General features: G+C 39.6%; 2 protein-coding genes across 5 annotated transcripts in view; one reads left to right on the forward strand and one right to left on the reverse strand.

The window, feature by feature from the left end:
• Nucleotides 1-1,283, forward strand: part of LOC143022399 (sodium/hydrogen exchanger 9B2-like) — a 607,113-nt gene extending 605,830 nt beyond the window's left edge. For all 4 annotated transcript variants that reach the window (XM_076180566.1, XM_076180564.1, XM_076180567.1 and 1 more), the window contains one exon: nucleotides 591-1,283. In XM_076180566.1, the coding sequence (XP_076036681.1) occupies nucleotides 591-633 (43 nt within the window). In that variant the 3' untranslated portion in view covers nucleotides 634-1,283. The remainder of the gene's footprint in view (nucleotides 1-590) is intronic.
• Nucleotides 1,284-11,917: 10,634 nt separating this feature from the next.
• LOC143022400 (putative G-protein coupled receptor Mth-like 1) overlaps nucleotides 11,918-22,134 on the reverse strand; it is a 42,863-nt gene continuing 32,646 nt past the window's right edge. Inside the window, exons 3-7 of the mRNA XM_076180568.1 lie at nucleotides 21,594-21,754; nucleotides 18,526-18,742; nucleotides 17,725-17,814; nucleotides 17,352-17,504; nucleotides 11,918-15,595 (exon numbers count right to left, since the gene is read on the reverse strand). Coding sequence (XP_076036683.1) covers nucleotides 17,384-17,504; nucleotides 17,725-17,814; nucleotides 18,526-18,742; nucleotides 21,594-21,754 — 589 coding nt within the window. The 3' untranslated portion in view covers nucleotides 11,918-15,595; nucleotides 17,352-17,383. The remainder of the gene's footprint in view (nucleotides 15,596-17,351; nucleotides 17,505-17,724; nucleotides 17,815-18,525; nucleotides 18,743-21,593; nucleotides 21,755-22,134) is intronic.

Genomic DNA, 22,134 nt, shown 5'->3' on the forward strand with positions numbered 1-22,134 from the left:
TTCAAGTGAATGTTCTGATACAGTGCATACAAAACACAGAAGTATATGCTTTGACCTAGCTACCCCATTATAAGAGGGAAAAGGGGTATATTTATATATGTATACATACAGTATAACAAAAACATTAAAAATGATACATACACACATACATACATACATACATATGTACATATGTACATACATACATGCATATATACATACCAAGGGCTTTTTCCCCCTTACAAGTATAATGAAATGTTTGTTCTGTGTTAACTTAATCTTATCTTGGTTGCTTAGTAAGGTTTGCTTGATTGAGTTGAGGGAATGATGTCTGTGGATGTTGTGTTGATGAGTTTTCAGGAGAAAAAATCTCCATCCATTGTTCAGGTTTAATTGATTAGGTTGATGGGTGAATAAGAAACTCTTTCTAGTGTAATGTGTTATTAACGAGTATAGCATATGAGAGGATATTCGTCCAGGGCCTACAATAAGTTTTTATACTTGAGTTACAGAGGAACTTATATGTAGTGCTTGCTAATCCTTTCTTGCTACATTTGAGGGTGAGTTTTTGTGCCAGTCTTTGTCTATATCAGTGATGATTTTATTTGCAGGACAATGTGCCATAGAAACAGTCTCCCTACCAAATCAGTATAGCATAGTCACAGATCTAGGTACCACACTGGTTGCGATGGGTAAGTTGCTACTCCGAAGAGATTTCCTAATTTTTTTTTTACTCCCAACTGTATAGTGGTAGTGTGATAGTATATTGTAAGCAAAGGTTTATGCAGAATCCCTCCTATGACATGAAATAGTCAGAATAGCATTCACAGTATTTTCTTCAGTAATTTCACTATTTTTTATTCATATTAAATTTAATGTTGACCTAGGTTTTATTTCTTGTACTTTTTTTATAATAAAAGATATTATGTCCATTTTATGCATCCAGATTGATTGATTGACTGATCGAGACTGGTATTGCATTGATAAATCTGTTAATATTGTATGCACCCAAATAACTGTTTGATGTTATTATTTGGGTGAAAAGAAAATATGGCAAAAGTACTTTAAATCTAGGAATCATGGTGAGATTTTGTATATTTATATGAATAGATTGCATACGTTACATTATTTTACCAAATTTTATATGTATTAAGTTATTGATACAAATTGTACATTTACATACGTGCTTTAAATGATTATTGTTTCATATTGATGACATTTTCATTTTATTTCTTCTGTCTGAAGTATTTCTGTGACCAGTAGGAACAAGTGCAAAAATAAAACTCAACTTGTTGTTATGAAAATGTATTTTTAATGCTTCACCTTCAGTATCAAAGGACTTTGAGCATGGGAAAACAAGAGGACACGGAATAAAATTGAAAAAGGATAGTTATAGAAAAAACTTGAAAAGGAACACTTTCCCACACAGAGCGATAAATACATGGAACAAATTAGACAACAAAACAGTATGTGCTAACACTATACAAGATTTTAAGACAAAACTTGATGCGGAGAGATACAAAGACAGGTCACCAGGAGCATAGCTCCCCTCCCGTATATTACAACTAGGTAAATACAACAAATTGAATAGGAAAAGTGTACTTGAACTGAGTATAAAGAAAGGTGATAACTTGTCATTGATATAAGGATTGGAGAACCTGCTTATAACCTTATAACAGTAGGTGTTCCTCTTATTGGTAAGACATGCATAATCTGTTGGCAATTCTCATAAACAGGGTTTAAGGTTACGGTATACAGTGGAACCTCTGTTTTCATGAATAACCCATTCAAAAAAGTCTGACGAAAACTAAAGTAATGATTCCTGTAAGAAATAATGTAAACTCCATTAATCCATCCCAGATACCTGAAAATGTTAACAAGAAATATATTTTATAGAGAATAACTATAGCTTTACATCCAGAAAACATTGAGAAATAAATATGACAAATTAAATGAATAAATGAATACTTAACATCACTTTTACTTTTATTGAAGCCTCTCATTGGCATATGGAAGATGGCAAAGAAGGGAGAGGTGGGGAGGAGAGATTATTATTTGGAAAAGGAATCCCCCTCCATACATCAGTTATCAAGACCCTATCTCGGGTTAGTTCCCTATCAGTGGTTAATTCCATTCTTTGTCTTTAACCTCTTCAGTATGGGCCAAAATCTCGCGGGCAGCATTAGCTGCCAGACGTACGATGTGTCGTAATAATACTCGCATCATAAAATATAGTCACCGCTTATATCGATCGTTCTCTCTTTCACCCGTGAATTAACTATAAAAAATGTGATGAAGACAGTTTAGAGAGTATGTCATTACGCAGGGGCAACTACAATAAATATAATCAAGACGATGATATGGCAGCCTCACGTATCCACTTGCTCCTTATGCCGCCTACGTATGCGGCACCGTATGGAAGGGGTTAACTGGCAGTAGGACCAATTTGAGAGTCATTGGACCCCAGTCACACACAAAACTGTCCAGAGAGGTCTTTCTGATGTCTCTTTAAGATTTGCCTGAAATGGGACAATGCATTGTCATTGAACATGTCACAGACACGGCTTGTATTAGCTTATTTCTCCACAAAACTGCAGTTCACTCCACTTTACACATGTGTCCTTCATCACTGAAGAAGGCACATTCTCCCCTCTCCTTCCTCCTCTGAAGTAATTTCCTTAGCTGCCATGTTTTCAACAGTATGAAATCTGAGCAGGTGTATGAAAACTGAGACAAAATTTTTCTGAAAAAATTTGTCATCATCATACATATACCAAAGGCTTTTCCCCCCTTACACGGGGGGTAGCCAAAAAGAAAAAGGCATAGAAATTACTCCCACCCATTTCATTTCCCATATATTCCACTCCTCTCCACCCTCCTCCCTCCCTCCTATCTTGGCACCTCCTGGATGACGGGTCATCCCTGCATCCTGTCCACTGTCCTGGGTCAGAAGCAGTGTCGCAAGACACAGCACATCCACAGCAAGGCCGCTTCATAAATTCGGGGACCCCCCCTCTCGGTCCCCCTGAAAATATGAAAACTGAGGTTTGACTACATTTTTTAAAACTTGGGGTAGTACTGTAGTGAAGAAGTCTCATTTTCTGTAGGAATAATTGTACTCTGTACATGCTGCTGCATATATAAGTATTTACCTAATTGTACATACATATACATACACATACCAAGGCTTTTTCCCCCTTCCAAGGGAGGTAGCCAAAAAGGGAAAGGCATAAAAACACTCCCACCCATTTCATCCCTAAATACACTCCACACCCCTCCCACCCTTCCTCTCATCTGAGCACCTCCTGGATGACGGGTCATCCCTGCACCCTGCCCACCGCCCTGGGTCAGAAGCAGCGTCGCAAGACACAGTACATCCACAGCAAGGCCGCTTCATTTAATCGGCGACCCCCCCCTCTCCGTCCCCCTTTGCATATAAGGCGAGGACGGGGAGAAATCCCTTCGGGCTGCGTCAAATTTACTCACACATACTACCCCCCCACCCCCACCCCCGCCCATTCCTCCTCATGCAGTCACAACATCATCCATATACAACCATTCTCCACTCACCTCTGTCTTCCGTCCTCTCCCTTCCTTCCTCAACAGACATTCCCCTCTTCCCCAAAGCCCCCTTCACCCCATCCATCCACCTCATCCTAGGACGTCCCCTCATGTTCACTCCCTCCACATCTGCCTTCCATACCTCTTTTACTAGTCTTTCTTCACTCATTCTTTCCATGTGTCCAAACCATCCTAATATTCTTTCATCAACCCTATCTCCCAAATCCTTTTTCACCCCTGTTCTCCTCCTCACCTCCTCATTTCTCGCTCTATCCAGCCTAGTAACCCCCACCATACTTCTCAGACACCTCATCTCAAACACATTCAAACTCCGTCTCTCTTCTTCTCTTATGTTCCACATTTCTGCCCCATACAGTGCTGTTGGCACAATCACTCCTTCATACAGTCTCCTCTTCGCATCCATTCCCAAATGTCTATTCCTCATTACACTCTTTAAACCACCAAGGCATTTACTCGCTTCTCTCAATCTACATTCTACCTCCACCTTCACTCCACCTTTTCCTGCTACACTTGCACCCAAGTATCTAAAACTATCCACTTCCTCCAGTCGCTCTCCCTTAATGTTCACTTCCAGTCTACTGCCACTTTCACCCCTTGTACATCTCATCACCTTACTTTTACCCACATTTATCTTTAGCTTTCTTCTATCACATACTCTCCCAAACTCTGCCACCAGCATTGTAGTATATAAGAAAATGAGCAGTGCTCATTGGGTTATCTCATATTCTCTAATTATTTATCCTATCTAGCCTCAAAATCGTGTACAGTTCCAACTTAATCTATATCCGTGATTTCCAATGGTCATATTTAGATTTGAACTCGTGCATTTTTTAGTTTGGGCTATATCATACATATATACATACATATACCAAAGGCTTTTTCCCCCCCTACAAGGGAGGTAGCCAACACTTACTAATATATTCCAGGTATTTGTGCATCAACAAGGAAAATTGTATTTCTTGACATCCTTTAGACATGTAGTCCTTCTTAATTTGCTTCCATGATCTCATAAAGCCCTCCCATCTTTAATCAGTAGATCTCTTCTGTCAATGCAATCTATCCTCTTTAGTGGTTTGAATTCTGTAATCATATCACCTCTTTCCCTTCAATTTGACAAAGTTGGCAGACCCAGTGCTTTTAGTCTCTCCTCGTATGGTTTATTTGCCAGGCTGGGGACCAGTTTGGTTGCTACCCTTTGTATTCCCTTGATCTTGCTTATATCCTTCGTTATGTGTTAGGACCATACTGATGATGGTGATATGGTTTAATGTCACAAACTCCCCCCTATCGGAAAGCTAGGACAGTGCCCCTCACAGAGGGCTTTGTAGCATGGAATTTAATGAACCATGCCCTTGGTTCAACTTCGCTGGTGGCAGGATTCAAACCGCCATCCCCTCGACCTTCACCGCAAGTAACGACGCCCTAACCCGCTCAGCCAGCGAGCTTCCAGGACCATACCACTGATGCATATTCCAGTCTTGGATGGATCAGAGTTTTGATGAGTTTTTTCATCTCTTCATCCTTATAGTGAAACACCACTTTGATCTTCTGCAGTAGTCCGTTTGTCTCTCTCACAATCTTGTTCATGTATCTGTCAGATGGCAGGTCTTTTATCTTCTTCTTTTCCTGTTGACGTTTCCCATTTTCATATGGGGTCGCTGTTCCTCGCCAGTCGTTTCCACCTGTTTCGATCCATCACTTGCTCCTCCTCCAGCTGTTTCTCCTTAAGGTCCTCTCTCAATCTGTCCTTCCAACGCAGCTTGTGTCTCCCTCGCCTGCATCTCCCCTGTACCTCCATCTCCATCATTCTCCTTCCCATGTTCTTCATCTCTTCTCTTCACATGGCAGGTCTTTTATCAACACTCCCAAATCTTTCTCCTCTTTTGCTACTCTAAGGGGTTCACTTCCTTAGGAGTAGTTAACCCCTTCAATACGGGCCAAAATCTCGCGGGCAGCATTAGCTGCCAGATGTGTGATGTTGCGTCATAATACTCGCATTATAAAAAATAAAGTTACCGCTGTATTGCTCATTCTCTTTCACCCGTGAATTTTGATAACCATAGAAAATATGATGAAGCCAGTTTACAGAGTATGGGGGTCATGCAGGTACAACTACAATATATATAATCAAGACGCCGACATCGGCATCCTCGCGTACCCACTTGCTCCTCATGACGCCTACATAGGCGTCATCGTATCGAAGGGGTTAAAGGATAGTCTCTTGCCACCACTGCCCATTTTCAGTACTTTCAATTTTTTTAGTAGATGAACTATGATCCATAAAGAGAATTAACATTTTTCATTTTGAGAATATAGTAATTTAGCTATCTTGAGTGACAGGTTTGCATCATCCTGTAAGATTTATATACATCACATGAGTTTACTTTGTCAGTGGTCTTGAGGTGCTTGTACTCAATGAAATTGTGATCTGACCCAATGTAAGGGTATCCAGTTCTCAGGAGAGAAGGATTTGAGGTATGGGAAAACTGTATCCATTACCAAGAGCTTTTTTCCCCTTATCAAGGAGGTAGCCAAATCACAAGTTATATACCCACTCCCATACATTTTATTCTCACCCATTCCACTCCCATCCACCACCCCCTCCTCTCTCTCATCTTAGCTTCTCATAGATAATGGGTCATCCCTGTGTCCTACCCACTGCCTTAGGTCAGAAGCAATGCAGCAAGACACAGCACATCCAAAGAAAGGCCGCTTCACTTAATTGGCGAACCTCCCCTCCTTCTCTTCATGCAGAAAAAGAGAAGACAGGGAGAAATCCCCTTCAGGCTGTGTCAAAATATCATTCACACATAACCACTCCTTAACCCACCCCCTTCCTTGCATCACAGTATCATCTATACACAGCCATTCTCCACTCACCCCTATCTCCTGCCTTCTCCCTTCCTTGCTCAACAGGCTTTCCCCTCTTGCTCAACACCCCTTTTACCCCATCCATCCATCTCATCCTCAGTTATCCCCTCAAGTTCACTCCATCCACCTCTGCCTTCTACATCTCTTTTACTAATCTCTCTTCACCCATTCTTTTCATGTGTCCAAATCATCCCAATACTCTTTCATCAACCCTTTATGACATCTCCTTTTCCACCCCAACTATCTTCCTCACCACCTAATTTCTTACTCTATCCAACTTTTGTAACCCCTACCGTACTTCTCAGACATTTCATCTCAAACACCTTCAAACTTTTCCTCTCTGCCTCCCATAAATTCCAGGTCTCTGCCCCATACAGTGCTATCAGTAAATCATTCCTTCATATAATTTCCTCTATGTATCCATTCCCAAATGCCTATTTTTCATCACACTTTTTAATCCTCCAAGGCATTTACTTGCTTCTCTCAATCTATAATTTACCTCCATTCCACTTCTCCCTTTCTTACCATGCAACCCCAAATACTTAAAGGTGTCATACCTCCAGCCTCTCCTTTCGGACTTCCAACTCGGCCATCCTCTCCACTTGTACATCTCATCACCTTTTACTTATGTTTACCTTCAACTTTCCCCTAACACATACATTCCTAAACTGTCGCCAACTGCCTTAATCCCCCCCTATGACCATGCCATGTGTGCAATATAGTCAGCAAACAGCTACAGGCTCACCTCCCACTTTTCTCAATTTTCTTTAACCATTTCCAATCCCCTGCCCATTACCCTTTTGTTTATTTCCCACAACACCCCATCAATGTACACACTGAACAGCCACGGTGACACAAAACATCCTTGACATAGCCCCACCTTTACTTCAAACCACTCACTCTGTTTCTGATACTAACATAGGCTAAACTGCTCTCATAAAAACTCACTCTTAACAGCTTTCCCCTGATTCCATATATCCGGTATCTGCAAAAGCTCCCACAATGCCTTCCTGTCTACCCTGTCATAAGCCTTTTCCAAGTCCACAAAGTCCTAGAAAATATCCATACGTTTACTAAAGCTTTTTTACATGTCTTTCTACAAAATTCTGCTCCACACAACCCATACCTTTCTTAAACCCACACAGTTCCTCATCAATTACTCCCTCTGTTCCTCTCCTAAGCCTCTCAATCAAGACACCTCCCATAAGCCTTCACAACTACACTCAACAGATTGATCGCACTAAAACTACTACACTCACATTTGTCCCCTCTTCCCTTGTAAAGTGGAGCTATACAGGCACTCCTCAAGTCCTCCGGTACTCTACCCTCCCATAGACACACATTGAGCCATTCACATCAACTTTTTTCCGCTCATAGGCAGCCATGCTAGCGGGATATGTCAGGCCTAGTGTTAGCCCTCACAACTGATTACTTTCAAATGTGGCATGCACGTGCGTGGACTGACATGCCAATTTTTCTGGAATCTGATCACCAATATTTAAGAATATGGTATTTTATGAATTTGATCAAATTTATGCATTTCTTATAAGTATGGTTTTTCCTGTAGTCAAGAGATGTTGAGATGCTTCCATGTTCTCCATATTAAGCTCAAAGTATGCACTCTTAATTTTTTTTCTTTTCCACCAAAACTTGGGAAGGAGGGAATATGTGATGCTCAGAATTGACTTTTTTTTTTTTTTTGTAACTTTTTGGAAAAGGATCAAAAGGCAATATCATAACCAACACCTTTACATATATTTAGATATAGATACTTAAATACAGAATATTATATACATATACCTAAGGCTTTTTCCCCCTTACACGGGGGGGGTTAGCCAAAAAGAAAAAGGCATAGAAACCAATCCCACCCATTCCATCCCTAAATACATTCCACCCCCTCCACCCTCCCTCATATCTTAGCACCTCCTGTATGATGGGTCATCACTGCACCTTGTCCACTGCCCTGGGTGAGAGGCAGTGTCGCAAGACACAGCACATCCACAGCAAGGCTGCTTCATTAAATCGGCAACCTCCCCCCTCTCTGTCCCCCCATGCAGAAAAGGAGAAGACGGGGAGAAATTCCTTCGGGTTGCATCAAATTTTTCTCACACATACTACCTCACCCCCAATCCACCTCATGCATCACAATATCATCCATATACAACCATTCTCCATCCCTGTCTTCTGTCCTCTCCTGTCCTTCTTCAACAGACATTCCCCTCTTTCCCAAAGTCCCCTTCACCCCATCCATCCATCTCATCCTAGGTCGCCCCCTCATGTTCACTCCCTCCACATCTGCCTTCCATACGTCTTTACTAGTCTTTCTTCACACATTATATATATATACCAAAAGCTTTTTCCCCCTTTTACACCGGAGGTAGCCAAAAAGAAAAAGGCAGAGAAACCACTCCCACCCATTCCATTCCCTACATATTCCACTCCCCTCCAACCCTCCTATCTCCCTCTTATCTTGGCAATTCCTGGATGACAGGTCATCCCTGCATCCTGTCCACTGCCCTGGGTCAGAAGCAGTGTCACAAGACAGCACATCCACAGCAAGGCCACTTCATTAATTCACCCACCCCCACTCCATCCCCTCATGCATAAAAGGAGAAGATATGGAGAAATCCCTTCGGGCTGTATCAATTTATTTTTTAAATGTACTCCCCCACCCACTCCCCTCATGCATCACAGCATCATCCATACACAACAATTCTCCATTCACCCATATCTTCTGTCCTCTCCAGTCCTTCAACAGACATTCCTCTCTTTTGTAATGTCCCTTTCACCCCATCCATCCATCTCATCCTAGGACGGCCCCTCATATACACTCCTTCCACCTCTGCCTTCCACGCATCTTTTACTAATCTTTCTTCACTCATTCTCCCAGCTCCCTTTCCCACCCCTGTTTTCCTCCCCACCTACTAATTTCTCACTCTATCTAGTCCAGTAACCCTTATCATACTTCTCAGACATTTCATCTCAAACTCATTCAAACTCCTTCTCTCTTCCTTTCTTATGTTCCATGTTTCTGCCCCGTACAATGCTGTTGGTATAATCACTCCTTCATATAACCTCCTCTTAGCATCCATTCCCAGGTGTCTATTTCTCATTACACTTTTCAATCTACCAAGGCATTCACTCGCTTCTCTCAATCTACATTCTACCTCCACCTTCACTCCTTCCTTTCCTGCCACATTCGCCCCAAATATCTAAAAATATCCACTTTCTCCAGTCTTTAACCCTTAATCCTCACTTCCAGCTTGCTGTCACTCTCTCCCCTTGTACATCTCATCACCTTATTTTTGCCCACATTTATCTTCAGCTTCCTTCTTTTACACACCTCAAACACTGTCACTAACTTCCTCAATCCCTCCTCTGATCCTGCTACAAGCACAGTGTTGTCAGCAAACAACAACTTGCTTATCTCCCATTTCTCTCCATTTTCTTTAACCATCTCCAATCCCCGACCCATTACCATTGCATTTACCTTTCGCACCACCCCATCCATGCATAAAGTGAACAGCCAAGCCGGCATAACGCATCCTTGACAAAGCTTCACCTTTACTTCAAACCACTCACTCCATTTCCAATTCTAACACTAGCTCTACTACTCTCGTAAAAACTCTTGACTACTCTTAACAGCTTTCCTCCTATCCCATATATCTGCAATACCTCCCACAGTGCCTTCCTGTCTACCCTGTCATAAGCCTTTTCCAGATCCATAAAAGCCCAAAAAACATCCTTACCTTTCCCTATAGAATAGATTGAGAAATGAGGTGAGGTAAAGAGCAAGGGTGGAAAAGAATATGGCAGATAGGGCTGATGAAAGAGTGTTGGGATGGTTTGTACACATGGAAAGAATGAATGAAGAAATATTAGTAAAAGAATTGTGGAAGGCATAGGTGCATGAAATGAACCTGAGAGGATGACCAAGGATGAGGTGGATGGATGGGGTAAAAGGGGCATTGAGCAAGAGGGGAATGACTGTTGAGCAAAGAATGGAGAAGGCAGGGTTTAGGGGTGAGTGGATAATGGCTGTATATGGATTATACTTTGATGCAGCCCAAAGGGATTTTTTAACTGTCTTCTCTCTTTTCTAAATCTGTTGAGCAAGAAAGGGAGGTAGTGGGGGATACAGCATTGCTTCTGACCCAGGCAGTGGGCAGGGATGATCCTTCATCCATGAGGAGCTGAGATGAGAAGGAAGCAAGGGTGGTGGATGGGAGTGGAATGGGTGGGAGTAGGTACGTGCCTTGACTTGGCTACCTCCCTTATAAGGGGGAAGGAGCCCTTGGTATATAGAATAGAGCATGATTATACATGGGCCAGGTGGTTCCTGGGCAGGTAATCAAGAAAGTATGAATGGATTATGTAGTGGTGACCAAAAGGATAATTAAAAGAGGAGGGTGGAGGGGAGTGGAATATATGGGAAATGAAATGGGTGGGAGTGATTTCTATGCCTTTTTCTTTTTGGCTACCCCACGTGTAAGGGGAAAAAGCCTTTGGTATATGTATGTATGTATGTAGATATACATACATATACCAAAGGCTTTCCATCTTATCAGAGAGGTAGCCAAAGTCAAAAGGCAAATACCTACTCCCACCCATTTCATCCTCATCCATTCTACTTCCATCCACCACCCCTTCCTCCCTCTCACTTTGGCTCCTCATGGATGATGGATCATCTTCTGATAGAAGAATGATTGAAAATGGATGTAAAATGGATGAAGAAGAAGTGATAAAGGAAAAAAGGATTAACACAGGGTAATGCTGAGAGAGGTATGGAATGTAGTGAACAAAGAGTGAAGTAGAAGTAGAAGAAGAATGGACATACTTTAAGGAGTAAGTATTAAAGTGTACAAAGACAATGTGTGGGATGAGGAGGATGAGCAGGAATAGAGAGAAGGGACAGAATGTAGAGTCGAGTGCTGTGGTGGCAAAAAATAGGCATGCATAAGAGTAATGGTTGCAAAGAAGAAATAAAGAAGCATATGAGAGGTAGAGTAAAGAGGATGGAATCAAAGCACAATGTGAGGGAGGCCATGAGAGGAGCAAATGTAAGGTTAGGCTGGTGTTTGGCTGAAAATTCTTGCAAAACTACAGTTCCCAGTAATTAGCAGTGACCACTGGATGGGTCCATAGTCACTCAAGGAAGAAATATTGTGTTGTTGTCTAGGAATATTGTGGGGCAATGATAGAGTTGGGGGGCCAAACTTTCACAAGGCCTTTGCTACCCTGGAGTATGATACAAGTCCCTGGAAGCAGCTTTAGTTGCCCAGGGCAAGTACCAACTTTGATTTGTAAAATGTTGTGCTGGGAATATAGGAAGCTTGATTCTTGCATGGTGTTTCATCAGGCATTTTTGTCATTTGCCATTTTCATACAATGAATTGTTTCTTTATTATTAAGTATCAGGAAAGGTAAAATATATCAGGGAGAAATATACTCAATAAGTACCAAGAATACATGGTGAAATAAAAAATTTGTTCAGAACAAGAATATAATATCCATAAATAGTATACAATTTTTTTATGTCTACAATAGTGAAGATTGAAAGTGCTTCTTTATATCTAATATCACTTCATCAAACAAAATTGCATTTATAATGCTGCAAGACATGGATTTTTTGTATTTATTTTATTTATTTATTTTTCATTTTGGACATACACAAGTTTGCTTGCTAATATCCAGGAAAGACACTTCTAAAGATTCCTTATAAAGAGCTTATCCCACTTCCATTCATTCATCATTTCCAAGAAAATCTTTAAATCCCAGCATTATGAAATAGTATTAGATTGATTAGAATAAGTAGTCAGCAATATTTTGCATATTTTGTTTCCAGCATATAAATTTCACTCTATATATCTACATTCACTTGCAGATTCAATTGTAGAAATGTGCTTTGATGAAAGTTGTCATTTTATACATGTGTGTGTGATATGTTTGTGCGTGAAACTTTGTTTACACTTGTATTTACATCCATACATACAGGTACTATGTATTCTAATGCTTTAATAACAAGTAGTGATAACAAGCTGTGACATAATTATGAGTTGACATGGTTATCAATAATATTGGTTGTTTACAGCGATTTTTCATCTTTCTGCATTTATGCAAGTCCTGTTGTATTATTTATTTGCATAACTAGATCATTCATAAAGGTGTATACATAACTGAAGCAACCAAGAATAGATATAAAATCTACTCTACATTTGATATCAGGTGATAACTGATTGAATGAATTGTTAAAGATGGATCCCTCAAACATTGTATGGCAGATCTTGCTAAATACCAAAAGTAAGAGATAGAAAATAGAACAAGTTTTGCATAATTTAAAACTTGATAAAAATTATGTATATACCAAAGCCTTTTTCCCCATATGAGGACGATGGCCAAATCCAACACCCATCCTACACTCATTCCACTCCCACCAAGGAGAGAGAGAGAGAGAGAGAGAGAATGCCCTTTCCTCTTTAGCACATTATAGATAAAGGTTTATCCTTATACCCTACCACTCCACTGAGGTCAAAGGCAATGCAGCAAGACATTGCTGGAAAGAAAAGCGAGGCACTAACAAATGAGCCTGTCACCACAAAGAACTTTGAAGGAGGAAATGAAGAAGGAGCTTGTCATGTAGATGGTTCATGGATGGTCCCATTGGGGTTTCAGAGGTAATTGTAAATGCCATGTATCATAAAATGATACATTCTTGCCAAAGGAAGCAAGTCATAATCTGTTTTCTTGTGGTGATACAGGCAGTCAGCACCTTTACATAAATTTCTTTAAAGAAATGTGTTTACGTGCACACACAAACAAACCACAATTATGAGAAATGTTGGTTACAACTGACTTAGTTAGAATATTTTTCAGGATTTCCATTAAAAATTGAGTCGTAGCCACAAACTATAAAAATAATCAGCAGGTCATAGATGATAGCTGATAAAGACAAGTTTAAGACCATTTGGATCAAGAGGAGGAATAGCAAATGCAAGGAAACTTTGAAATGAAGCCTAGGATAGAAATGAGAGAAGCAAGTGTTTTTAATGGAGTTTTAAATCTGCAGAGACCTAAATGGTATTGAAAAAGAGAAGAGAGTAAGACTGTGCAGGAGACGCTACAAGGGAACTAAAAGTGGCATGTGCTAATGCAGATTGTTTACATGTGACCCTGTTGGAAATCAATGACAATACAGTGATATATGAACCTAATAGTTTGTCCTTAGTTGAGACCAAGCTATCAAGAAATGTTGAACATCTGGGGAATGATAGATACAACATCAAGATGTGAAATAAGAAAAAAAAACAGGAGATGGGGTGAAAATGGCTTTTAGAACAGACATAACAATGGATAAAGCAGTAGTGAAGGCTATGGAATTTGCAGTATGTTGGAGGACTGAGAGAAACTATTTGATTGGATGAAAGACATCAGAACAGTATTAAAGGACAAGATGTCAGTATTGAAAGCACTGAAATGCAGATTCCCACAAGGGTCAGCATTTACACCTGTAATGTTCCTTGTGTCCTTATGTATGTAGATGACATGAAATGTATGACAAGCTACACTAGCGTGATTCCAGAGGATGTGAAAATCATGAAAAGAATGAAAAATAAGGATTGTAGGTTGTAATAAGTGCTAGAAGCACTGGACCTGTCATCTTAAAATCAAAGGCACAAACTAGAAGAGAACTTGATTGTGGTATTCAAGTTAGTATAGGAAACGGACAAAACTGACAGACCTTTCTTGGTTTGGGACAAGATGGAGTCACGAGGTCATGGAAAAAAAAAGTGTGTGAAGGATGTCAAAATATAGACCTCTGTACACCTGTAATAGCTTAGAAAATACAGTCCAAGTTGGAACCATAAATGAATGTTAAAACTAGATATGCATACATATACCAAGGGCTTCTTCTCCCTTAAAAGGGAGGTAGCCAAAGTCAAAAGACATAATTCCACTCCCACCTATTTCATCTAGGTATGATGAATAGAAAATAAAGAGGCGGGACCTCATGAGCATAGGTCCTCTCTTGTATACTACAAATAGGTAAATACACTAGCACATGTGCACACATACAATAAAAAATAATTTTAAGGCTAAGTTTGATTGAGGAGGCAAAGAGGAAACAGTGAATGTAGATCTTTAACTGTACATTATAATTAGGTAAATACAGTTAGGTAAGCATACAAAGTAAATTTGGGTTGAAAATATAGACTTTGAGGGAAAATGTCATGTATACATTCATTCATTTACTTTTGGTACAGTTGCATAGTGAGTTTGGCCACACAAAATCTTGTCTATAATGAGTACTAGCTCCACATGATCACATGAGGAGCTATATGATGATACATTTGAATGTAAATGGAAATAAGCTCCACCGCAAGGACTTGAACCTCTGCCTTAGCGACTGCTTATTATGAAGCAAAGGCAATAGCATCGAGCCAACCAGGCCATACAAAAGGAACGACCCGATTCACAACCTGGAGGTTCCCCGACGGTACTAGGCCAGCTCGGTCTCTATTCTAATTTCACCGAGTCTTTATTATGGCGAGCCATCAGACAAGTTGTGTGTCATTTCATACACACATTTGAATGTCTTTATAGTTCATGGCCTCTTTGTATATCAAGTAATATGCAATGAGAGGTTACCACAGCAAACCCTGCCATATATGTTTGACATCAGTATTTTATTTCTACTTTTTTCAACACTGTACAATTAATTTATAGATGTCATAAAACTTGACCCTCTCTTGGGCACAGATTATACTGTTGATTACCATGTCAATGACTGTGTAGCATACAAGTACCTTTTCATGAGCTGTTGAACAGCATTGTCATACAATCTGCAACATTCACACATAATCCTTTACACTCATTCCTTAGTCTGTGTTGACTTTTCTCAAGCACATAGGGTGATGTCTGTAAATTGTATTAGAAAACAAATATAATCATACCTAAATCAACCCCATTGTCATTTTTTTATATAATACATTGGGTACTAGCTAGCCCCATATCTCAACTCGCCATTCACGATTCAGGTTTTGAAATAAGCTGTCGTATAACAGATGTGTTCCAAGTGACAGTAGTTGTATCTTCAAAGAACGATTTCTGCACTCCGGAATAAACTCGACCTACTTGCAAGGATGTCAGTTCCATCCTGCATTACCTGCAAGCATACAAGAAACGTCAATATTTATGTATCATACTGATAAGTCATATATATTAACATGCCAAATGTTCCTGATGGACTGCAAAAAAAAAAAAAAAATGCATTGAGATTTCAATGCTACAGTAGGTAGTTTACATATTTTTTATAGTCTAGGGTTAAACTGCTAATGAGAAGATATTTCTAGACAAATATATGAACATATACAGATATCTTAATCCCTCTTAAAAGAGGGTGGCCCAAGCAAAGCATACTTTTTACCTTGACTCTATACAGGGATTTTTATATGAACAGAGAGGATACATAGTCCCGATGTTCTGCCCCATTTAGTTTCCATATACAATCCAGGGAATATTGATCAATTCATTGCATCAAACTGAGCAAGTGGGTCTGCCCCACATCTTTCATAACTCTAACTTCCTTCCATTTCATTATTTCCTTCCACTAAACCCCCAGATCCCCCCCTCCCTCCATCTCCCCCATCTTATCTATCCTGTCCTCTAACTAACTAAAGTTGAAAATCCATGTGAACAAGTTGTATAGACACGGTAAAGGAAACATGGACTGGAGGTGAAGCTTTTATTCCTGACGTTTCGTCTAACGACTTTCTCAAAGGAATGAGCATACTAGATACATACAGAGCCATATGGCGTGTTTATAAACTCTGTATGTATCTAGTATGCTCATTCCTTTGAGAAAGTCGTTAGACGAAACGTCAGGAATAAAAGCTTCACCTCCAGTCCATGTTTCCTTTACCGTGTCTATATAACTAAAGTTGTCTATTACAGGAGACCCATAGCTCCCAGGTAATTGGCAAATGCCACCAGCCTGACCCAGAGGTCACTCAAGGAAGAAATACAGTACAGTATTGTATTGTTTGGGAATAACTGTTCAGGGAATATAGTGGCTTTATTTTTTACCCTCGCCAATGAAAAGGGTGGAATTGTAAGGGTAGTAAAGGAGATTTAAGGGAGGTAGCCAAAAGGTGGGAGTATAAGTTTATAGTGATTCACTTAGTCTCTAATCATGAAAGAACAGTGAATAACTGGCCCATAGGGAAGTCATTAAAATCCCTAAGTATTGAAAAACATGAATTGTGCAACAGATACCCCATTCAGGGAGAACATATATACAATATATATATATATATATATATATATATATATATATATATATATATATATATATAACATAATATATATATGATATATATGTTACATATATATATATATATATATATATATATATACACACACACAACACACATACCAATGGCTTTTTCCCCCTTACAAGGGAGGTAGCCAAAGTCAAAGGAGGCATAAATCCACTCCCACCCATTTCATCCCCATATACTCCATTCCCATTCACCACCCCTTCCTCCCCTCTTTTTTTTTTTTTTTTTTTTTTCTTTTTTTTCCCTTGGGTCCTGGATGATGAGTCATCCCTGCATCTCGCCCACTGTCCTTCAGAGGCAATGTAGCAAGACATAGCACATCTACAGCAAGGCTGTTTCATTTAATGGGTGACCCCCCCCCCTCCTTCTCTGTCACCTCATGCAGAAAAAGAGATGGGGAGAAATCCCTTTGGCTGCATCAAAAAAGAAAAAAAATGTATATAATATATATATATATACATGTGTATGTGTGTGTGTGTATATATATATATATATATAATATATATATATATATATATATATATATATATATATATAATTACTATACCAACATGGTAAAATCAATAAAGTTTAGTCTCTGACCATTGCACACAAGCCAGGAATTCCAATCCAGTTTAAGAGCGATTCAGGAGTCTCTTGACATGTGCAACAACCAGCTCCCGTTTTCTTTGATTTAGGATGAATATTATGAAGACAAAGAAACCCTGAAGACTATTGAGGATGTCTGTCACAATCCTGCAAGAAATTCCAGCAATTAGTGTAGGAACATGTAAGCTTCATGGGGATGATTTATATATTAAAAGTGGTCATCATATTTGATTCATAACCATTGATTTGCGAGGAAAAATTAGTCATAATTTATTAACATCATCATTATATTAGTTATATTCTCGGCCTCAAAATATGTACAAAGGGAAACATGCTCTTATAAATGGTATAGATTGACTCAACCTACCATATATTTCGAGGTCCCACTCTTTCTGAGACGATTTCGAATATCCAGCAGATGACCATCACAGTGAAGAGAATGATACGATGTCGCAACCTGAAAAATGATATAATTAATATCTCTCATGTAATTTTGTGTAGTTTCCTGTTTTTCTATTTAATTTGGTACCTTGTTTTTTCTGTAGGATCTCTTTTGCTTATTGGAATACTTTCTTAGGAGCCGTAGTGTAGAGGTAGATAATTTATGTTTCCAGGAATTACTGTAACTCATCTTTGCAGCCTCAAATGTGGCATAATTACAACTAATATACTCGATGATTTATGTTTCCAGGAATTACTATAACTCTCATCTTTGCAACCTCTAATGTGGCATAATTACAACTAATATACTCGATAAAATATTACTATTTTTTCATTAATTTTTTCAGTCTTTATTGTGTACACTAATTGTTTAAGGAGAAATTGGATTACCATTTTCAGTAATTCAGCCATATGTACAGCTACACAGAAAACTATCGTTAGTAGGGGTGTCGAAACATTCGCTAATGAACATAACCTTATGATACCGAAGGGTTGGTATTTCTGGGGTTCGAATTGTTCGAATTCCTTCTGAATGAATATGAATCGAATAATAGTTCCGGAGTTCATATGGATTCACTATGACATGATAATCTTATTTCCGATGGAGACTTCAACTTGTCTCAAATAGTTTCGTTGTTTTGTGTCAAAATGATTAGCGTGATTTACTAACGATAGTTTTCTGTGCAGCTGTACACAGCCAACCTCATCTTTCAACATCCCTACTTACATGACATCCATGTTTTTGACCTCTTCCTCATCAAAGAGTGCAGATGTGTCTGTAGTAATGGTAACCTCTTGGTCAAACACGCGACAGTGAGCACCAGTCGTGGCTCCTGCTTTTGACAGCTTCTTAAGTTTTGGAAATGCGAGAATGAGGAAGACAAGGCAAGCAATCAACTGCAGCGCCATCGGACCGTGGAAGTACAGCAGGACAGCCATTGTATCTGTGGGCATAAGGCAGAATAGTCATTGTTATTTGGTTTAGTTATGGACCTAAAGGTCATTCTTTTGTTTCATTCTTTTATGATGTTCTGACAACAGGGATCAGGATATTGTAATTCTGTTTTTTGTCGGTTTGATAACTGGGTTAGGTTAGTTTGTAGTGTTATTCTAACTAGACAGTCAGTCATTTGCTCCAGGTCTCTCTTGCATGAGACCCAGAACCCAGGTAACCAGTTATGGCCGCCAGATGGGAAAAAATACTGTCTTGTCTAGGGAGTGATAGACAGAACAGTAATGGCGGCAATAAACACGAACAAGGTATTTGACATGGTTCTACTACATTATCACGAAAAGAGAAATCATAGAATCTAAAATGCACGTTGACAACAACAAATGATTGGGAATTTTCTAGATGGATAGGAATGCAGCACGTCTTGGAACCAACTCCTGTCAGAGACCAAAAGAATGTAAAACAGAGTACCAAAAGGGTTTGCTACCACCAATGCTATTTAACCTTTTCGCACGTGACAACCCCCCCCCCCCAAGCCTGAACAAACATCGAAACCCTCGCTTATCTAGATGACCTAACAATAACTGCACAGGGATATTCAGTGAAGTTGAGGCTGAACCAGCAAATATAAGAATTAGAACCAGGGAGAAAAGAGAAACTTTATGGCAGCGGTTTAAAAAAAATGTGAAACAGATAAAAAAAAAAAAAGAAGTAAGAGATGTCAATTAGACCAAGAATCTGGGAACTTGCTAGAAACGATTCACAGGGGAGAAGGGTGAGTAAGGCTATGCGCAGTCACAGTAACACGTGTTTCCATATGCCGATATTTAATTTGAGTGGAAAAATAATAACCAATTATATCTAATGATGTCTAATTTGAAAGCGAAGTATCGGTACATCCGCTGCTGTGTGTATTGTGACCGAGGGAGGGGCGGACAACCTGTAGCATGACCTCTTCAACCTCTCCATACACTCCCTCCCTCCCTCCCTCCCGAGCGCTCAGTGTTTGTAGTGCGTGAAACGGCTCGAAGAGTCTACTTTCTCTTAGGAAGAAGTGGGGCACTCCCAGGCCCGTTTTCATTTCGCACGGTTTTGTTTGTTCGATACATACACACACACACACACACACACACACATATATATATATATATATATATATATATATATATATATATATATATATATATATATATTTGTGTCATTTTGACATTTGGAAATAAACTCTCCTACTGGGATTCGAACCCTCGCCAGAGCGGCTTGCTTCGTAGAAGGCGAAGATCGTACCGTCACGCCACAACGACCCTTCAAAGCAGAACGAATTGGTTCACGAACTAATCATTCTGCCGAGGGCACTCGTGTGGAACGTGGTATGTACTGTATTTCATCAAATCCTTTATGCAGGCTAGTCTTCTGACAAATGTTTATTTCCATATATATATATATATATATCTATATATATATATATATCTATATATATATATATATATATATATATATATATATATATGCGAATAAATAAACAAAAACACGTGATTCACAAAATGTGTAATAAAACTACTTGGAAAACAAAATTAAAGGTGACCGAACGTTTTCGTCTATTTAAGACATTTTCAAGGGTACAGAGTAAGGTAGCAGTGACATTATATATACAAAAGAAGCAAGGATTTCTGTGTGTGCTTCTTTTGTATATATAATGTCACTGCTACCTTCATCTGTACCTTTGAAAATGTTTTAAATAGACGAAAACGTTTGGTCACCTTGCATTTTATTTTCCAAGTGGTTTTATTACACACACACACACACACACACACACACACACACACACACACACACACACACACACACACACACACACACACACACACACACACACACACATATATATATATATATATATATATATATATATATATATATATATATATATAATATATACACACACACGAGACATTCTGACAGGTTGACGTAAGTGGAATAGGAAACACAGGAGTCTTAGTCTGAATTTATTCCTGGCTAGTTTCAAAGGAAGAAGCATACCTGCGAAACTAGTCAGGAATAAACTCAGACCAAGACTCCTGTGTTGCCTACGCCATATATATCTATATATATATATATATATATCTATATATATATATATAGATATATAACATACAAACAAGCATACATGCATGTACACAGCTGGATTGTGCAGTCGTACCGTTCTCGACCGCCAAGTCAATGATCCGAGTTCAGTAGCGCCACACAGCAAGCCGGTACTCCAACTCTGGGGGGCAAGGATTTCTGTGTGTGTGTGTGTGTGTGTGTGTGTGTGTGTGTGTGTGTGTGTGTGTAAGTGTAAGATCACAATATTACCAATAGATCAGGCCATATACGTTATTTATTCATTTATTATTATTATGATTTTTTTTCGCATCCGACCTAGATATGGACCAAAAGGTCTCCTGTCGGCATGCTCCACCTTTGTAATCCTTTGTAATCTTTGTAATAGCCATAGTTCACGAGTCCAACACGTGAACAAAGACCGTGGTGAATCTCACAAAGAATTTATAGAGGCCGAATGTAGATATAAATTTGATGATCAAAGCCCAAGATGAACAGACTAAAGGTGGTATTCTTAAAAGAATTTCCTTATAAATCTTATTCAAATCCTTCGAAGGAAAAGATTTATATAAGGAAAGAATTTTTTTAAGAATACCACCGCAAGATTCTTTCGGTGATATTCTAAAAAAAAAAAAAAAAAAAAAAAAAAAAAATGTATAAATCTTTCCCTTCCAAGGATTTATATAAGATTTATATATATATATTTTTTTTTAAGAATACCACCGTAAAGGTATGGAACTCACCCGTTAAGAAGCAGTTGTGATGGCCAAAGTCCGGCCTGATGTATCCATCGAAGGGCCCAAGGGCAAGGACGAGGGCGACGAGGGTGATGAAGAGAGGTCCGCCCCAGCCGTAGGCCGAGTACACGCAGAAGCGAACGTTGTCACTCCAAGAAGACTTCCCTCTGCGGAAACAGACAGCACGTGTCAGTGACCTTGATTAACTCCTCCTTCTCCTCCTCCTTCTCCTCCTCCTTCTCCTCCTCCTCCTCCTCCTTCTCCTCCTCCTCCTCCTCCTTCTCCTCCTCCTCCTTCTCTGCCTCCTTCTCCTCCTCCTCCTCTTCATCCTCCTCCTCTTCATCCTCCTCCTCCTCTTCCTCCTCCTCTTCATCCTCCTCCTCCTCCTCCTCCTCCTCCTCCTCCTCCTCTTCTTCATCCTCCTCCTCCTCTTCTTCCTCCTCCTCCTCTTCATCCTCCTCCTCCTCTTCTTCATCCTCCTCATCCTCCTCTGCCTCCTCCTCCTCCACTTCATCCTCCTCCTTCTCCTCCTCCTCCTCTTCCTCTT

The sequence above is a fragment of the Oratosquilla oratoria genome, chromosome 44 (genome assembly GCF_046742065.1).
Source record: "Oratosquilla oratoria isolate Oo_2021 chromosome 44, ASM4674206v1, whole genome shotgun sequence".
Classification (NCBI taxonomy): domain Eukaryota; kingdom Metazoa; phylum Arthropoda; class Malacostraca; order Stomatopoda; family Squillidae; genus Oratosquilla; species Oratosquilla oratoria.